This window comes from Tursiops truncatus, chromosome 2, assembly GCF_011762595.2.
Source record: "Tursiops truncatus isolate mTurTru1 chromosome 2, mTurTru1.mat.Y, whole genome shotgun sequence".
Lineage (NCBI taxonomy): Eukaryota > Metazoa > Chordata > Mammalia > Artiodactyla > Delphinidae > Tursiops > Tursiops truncatus.
Window position 1 is genome coordinate 101091434 of NC_047035.1, and position 6000 is coordinate 101097433.

Consider the following 6000-nt stretch of genomic DNA (forward strand, 5'->3'; position numbering starts at 1 on the left):
ACTGCTGTGTATACAGCAGTGAACAGAGTGGACAAAGCCCTTGGTCTCATAGAATTTATATTATCAAAATTTGACATATGCATAATCTTGACCCAGAATTTTATGCTAGGTGCCTATCCCGGAGAAATACTCAAAATATCCACAAAGGATATCTATGTACAAAAATGTCTATTGCAGTACTATTTGTAAATACTAAACCATTGGGGAAAAATCCCAATCTCCATTAACAGGAAAATGGCTAAATGCATTGTCATACATCCATACACTGGAAGGTTATGCAGCAGGTGAAAAAGACTGAAATAGATTTTTTTGAAATATAGTTGCTTTATAGTGTTTCAGGTATACAGCAAAGTGATTCAGTATATATGTATATTCTTTTTCAGATTCTTTTCCATTGTAGGTTATTACAAAGTATTGAATATAGTTCTCTGTGCTATACAGTATGTCCTTGCTGTTTATCTACTTTATAGATAGTAGTATGTATCTGTTAACTGCAAATTCCCCATTTATCCCTCCCCCCACTTCTCCCCTTGGTAACCATAAGTTTGTTTTCTATGTCTGTGAGTCTCTTTCTGTTTTGTAAATAAGTTTATTCGTATCACTTTTTTTTAGATCACATATAAGTGATACCATATGATATTTGCCTTTCTCTGTCCGACTTACTTCACTTAGTATGATAATCTCTAGGTCCAGCCGAGAATGAAATAGATTTGTATGTACTGATGTGAACAGTTCTCCAAGTACATTATTTGATGACAAGAAATTTTTTCAGAAAAATACAACAAATGTGATGTTTGTATATGAACATCCGTATATGTGTAAATACATAGAAAGAGGTCCAGAAAGACAGAAAGCAAATCATGAAAGCAGGGAGGGGAGTGATATTAGTGAAAGGTGATGGAGAAGAGGGTCTTTAATATTCAACCTTATATATTTCTTTATTGTCTGAATTTTTTAAGAATGCATTCATAATTACTCACAATAATTTTTAATTTAAAAAGTTTGATTTAGTAAAGACTTGACCTTAGATGCAATTCAAAAAACAAAGAAGCTATAAACTACAATTCTCTGTGACTACTGCTTTTTTTTTTTTTTTTCTTTCAGATAGATGCAATTGAAGTTAGTAACACAAAATAGCATCTCAGGCCAAACCAGTGGTCAAAGTTGTCAGCCGTTGGTCTCCAAGAGAGACCCAAAGCACTTAGTGATATCCTCTGTGGCTGGAGGACCAGATAAGAGGAAAGGGTGGGGCTTATAGGGCTGAGCCAGGCAGATGCTGATGACAGTGGCCTCATACCCAGGGACCTTTAAGAAGGGCATTGACAAACTGGAGTGTGTCCAAAAAAGGAAGGCTGGGCACGAAGCCTGCCTGTGAGGAACAGTTGAAGAAAGTGCTAATGTTTGCCTTGGAGACAGGGTAATGTAGTGAAAGAAACCATTGTTACCCTCAAACCTTTGATGAGCTGTATAAAGGAGAACAAAGCAGGGCTGCCCCAAGGACTTTCAGTTCTTACAGAACTGAAATCACACCACACAGAGCTCCGGGAAGCCTTACACTGATTGCTTTCACTGACCTGGGCTTTGTTTTTCTCTGAAGTTATGAAAATATTTGCAGTCATAAGGATCTAATTTTTTTTTTAAATAGCATGTGTTACTAAACAGCATGTCAAATTGGGTATCTGACAAAGGATGAAACACTTCAATAAGCTCCATCCAAAACTTAGTGCTATGTTTGCTTGATGTTTTCTATGCAGAATGACCTTTTGCTCAGAAAACATGAATGATCTACAACTTCACCCAACCCAGGAGAAAACCTTTGTGAGATGTGAATCAAACTCTAAAAAACTGAAGCGAAAGATCAGATGAGCTTTAATGAAGACCCAGTGTGAAGAATAAATGATTTTATTCCTTATCTGGAATTGTTGCCTTGTTTGAAAACCAAAGTTATATAAAGAAACTTGTATAAAGCTTTAATAGATTTAAGATTTAAAGGGGAGCACATTTCACTGTTATAAACTCAGCTTTTTAAAACTATGTGATGTAACTATGTTCAAATATTAGTGTAACCAAAAATTTCCCAATTTTATGTCTGACTGAATGGTAATATATGCAAATAAGTACAAATGTAAGAGCCATTTTAGATCCGTTGTTCCAATTTAAAATGCCTTTTACAATTAAGTCAAATTTCCCATATTTCCTTGCTAGTTTGTTCTGTTCAGTTTTTTGAAGCATGCTGGAAAGATACTTCTTTATTATATAACTAGCATTTCCATAAAGTGAAATTCCGATTAATCACAGTTGTGTGTCCCAAAGTACACACCTTTTAAGACCATTCAGCTCACCAAAAGAAGAAAAATTCTACTTAAACTAAAAGTTACCATCATACGAATCATACAGTTATTTCACTGAACCAAACCAATTATAGTAGAATTCTCCTAAAACTACTGATGATAACCATGAAAGCTGAAGAGTTGGTCGTTTTAATGATTAAATTACTACTGAAATACAATTTTCCTCTTTTACTAATGCTTGCCACAAAAGCTAATGGAAAACTTGGAATATCTCAAAGACTTAGATAGCAAATCTCAAATGGACCAATAAACAAATTAATGATGTTTTGACCAGCAAACTCCATCACAGAGCATGTGAAGGAAATATTAGATACATCCCTTGGATGTAAATCCCTTGGATCTGTGTGTCAAGTAATTCAGAGAGGAGGAGCACACTATACACATTCAACAACCTCACCCGACACTGGCATAGCCTCAGCTCTATACAGCTCATAATTCATATGCTCTTCACCAGAGCAGGGCCCCTGGAAACAAAAGTCCTGAAGACATACCTGCCTCTGATGAAATCAATTTAAGAGGATCTTGCGTGATTCACTTTTATTTCCCTTGGAAAGACCCGCGAAACTGAAGGATATGGGGGAAGAAGGACAGCTGGGTCAAGGTTGTACTGTGTCCTGCATACTAATCTTGACTACAAAAGCACCTGACCGCCCTTTTAGGTATTGTGTGTGTGTGTCTAGAAATTACAGATATTAAAGTGAACACTGTTTCCCATCATGTCTAAAATACTAAGATTTACAATAAAGTCATGTTTGTGTCGGATGGGCATGTTTTCTCATTGACTATCCAGAGGGAATTTAAAATATCACTTTTTGAACATACTCTTTGCTATATACCCCATAGAATCTATGCACAAGTCGAACAATACTCCTGTCAGCCTTGAAAACATCACAACGAGAGACAGCCCAAATACCCACCCATGCGGTGCATAAATGAACAGTGGTATATCCTTACTCATGGTTGTTACACAGCAGTGAAAAAGGTGACCCAAAGCTGCACACACAACAAGAAAGGGCTGAGTCTAGAGTGAGACAGAGAGGCGTCCAGGGGGCAGAAGTTAAGGAAGCACTTGTGGGTTTGTGTATTTACACAAAGACACAAAATATATATGTAGTTTGTTACGAGGAGAACTAAACTATAGTGTTAAGGATGGACAAATAGGTGGTAAAACACTTACGTAAAAGCAATAACATCCCTAGCACACAGTGAGGCTGCGGTAATCTAGGAAAGAGGAAGTGCACACCAGAGTTCCAGGTGCCAGCAACATTGTACTTGTCACTCCGCGTGGTGGTTGCACAGGTGTCCATTTTTATAACCAGTCTTTAAACTGTACATATATATTTTATGCACTCACTTTTAGTATGAATGTCACATTTTGCAATACAAAAAAAAAGGGCAGAGTTTAAAACCAACGTTTTTCTACTCTAGTGTGATGCATTCCAATACTAATTAGTTTCACAGAAAATATAATTAGAAAGTATTTCATCTTTAGTAGGAAAACTTAAAGTGACACAGGAGGTCATAACATTGGGGGCAGAGAAATCAATAAGCGACCAACATGACAAATGGTTCATGGGAACATTTGAGACTCCTCTTGGCATGGATTATTTCCACTTGGGAAGATGTGTTCATCGACATCACATTTTCCGAAGTACATCTTAGGAGGGAATTCAAATAGGGAAACTGAATAATGCAGCCACATCTGTTCATTGCCCATGCAAAATGCTGACTGCTATGCTGATTATATGCACCTCTCTCCAAAGAATCTGTATGTATGAGCCCACTCAGGAAAGATAACACTAGCATACTGCCTTTCAGGCAAAAGCCTGTTTGTGCTTTTACTTGTAAGAGCCCAGGGAAAGAAATGGGGCGTCAATTACACTGCAGCTGGGCTCTTTGAGGTGCCTGAAGCCAGAGAGAAGGAAACAAGCACTCCATTCAACACTAAAGTCAATGCACCGTCCTGCAGAGCCAAGCCGCCTGTCTTCGGTGTTCACCTTGATAATGTTGCCGCAGACGTTGTGAAAGCTTTGCTAGCAGTTACACGTCTCTGGGGCGGCAGAGCAGGAAGCCAAGCTGCCCAGCGCAATGCCCACTCTCCCACCAGAGCGTGGATGAGAGGGAAGCCAGATGGATGGGAAACAGACAAGCAAGAGGAAGACGGAAGAAGTCAGTCCTGAGCGTCACCACCTACCTGCTTACCTCATCTCACACTACAGACTTCTCCTGGAATTCCTATGATCTGTATGTGATGAATGAGGGCCCCCAGCACACCTCATTCCTTCTATCGGGGCGCAGGACAGCCTGCCCCAAAATATGCCACAATGGCATATTGTTTTTGAAATTAAAGTTACTTAAGAAACAGCCAGTGCAAGAGGGACACTCTGACCCTCCTTTTCGTCTCTCTGAAAGCAGGAAATAAATCTCTCCTGTGAAAGGTGCCCTCCCTGATCTGGAGGTAGAAAGACACCCTTATCACCAGAGATAGGGAACTGGGGCTGAGAAGCCTGTCTTAACAAGCACTGTTACTTCTTTAATTTACTACCCTAAGCCCAGAGTCTGTTTAGAGTCCTCACTAAACTGAGCACCCAAAACCTAACTTTCTTTGACCTGTCAATTCCTCACAAAGGAATTGTCTCTTTGTCTAAAAAGTATAAAAGCTGCCTGCTTTGGCCACCTCTTAGGTGCCATTTTATGAAACCTCCATTTCCATGCATTAAATTTGTTTTTCCTTCTCCTGTTAATCAGTCTTGTGTCGACTTTATTATTAATCCACCCACAAGAACTCAAGAGGAGTAGAGGGGGAATCTCCCCCTCCCTGAGACTTCCCACCTCTCCCTTTTCTTACACCTCCTTCTTCTCTTTCCGCCAGAATGTCCGCTTCCCTGCTTAACTGAATCTTATTTATCCATCCAGACCCAGTTACTTCACCAGTTATTTCCTAGGTCAGCCCAGCTCACGGGGATCTCTCGCTCCCCTGAACGCCCAGCTGTAACATAAATGATGCTCTCACCGGGCCCTCAGTTACTGGTGCGCTGCTGACCTTCCTGCTACCTCTCTGTCTCCTCTCTGCTCCTTGCCCTCTACTCAACCTGTCAAGGACCTAGACCTCCTTCTCTGCTCACTTCTCTCTCTTTACACCATCTCTCCACTCCTGTGGCTTCATTTATGACCCATACAGGCCAACCCCTCTCACCTTAGAGCTGCACTGTGGGGTCCCCCCTGAGCGGCAGGCACTCCCATATGTGCAATTACCCACTCTCAACGCTTCTCCCTTTGCTGTCTTACAAGCTCAAAAGGTTCAGAACTGAGCCCATCATGTCCTCCCTGCCCCCTGCCCCAAAACCTCCTTCTCCCCATGCTGCCTGCTCTGTAGCTCAGTGAATGTCATCATTACCCCACTAGTTGCTGATAGCAGACACCTGGGGGGACCATCCATAATCCATAATGTCTCCTCCCCTTTGGCCCAATTGAACAATCACCAAATCCTGTGCGTTTTACCCATGCTTCTTAATTGTGTGTATATCTCTCCACCTCCGTTGCCATCATCCCAGCCCAAGCCAACGCTCTCTCTTACCTGGATGTTTGTGACGACTTTCCACTTCTTCCTGCTGTGCCCAAACCTCTTTCAATCCATTTTTATCACAGC

The 6000-nt window shown here is 40.7% G+C and overlaps 1 protein-coding gene across 1 annotated transcript in view; it reads left to right on the forward strand.

Annotated features, from left to right (window-relative positions):
* Window positions 1-3113, forward strand: part of LIPC (lipase C, hepatic type) — a 173769-nt gene extending 170656 nt beyond the window's left edge. The window contains exon 11 of the mRNA XM_073801084.1: window positions 1755-3113. Within this exon, the coding sequence (XP_073657185.1) occupies window positions 1755-1866 (112 nt within the window). The 3' untranslated portion in view covers window positions 1867-3113. The remainder of the gene's footprint in view (window positions 1-1754) is intronic.
* The last annotated feature ends 2887 nt before the right edge of the window (window positions 3114-6000 follow it).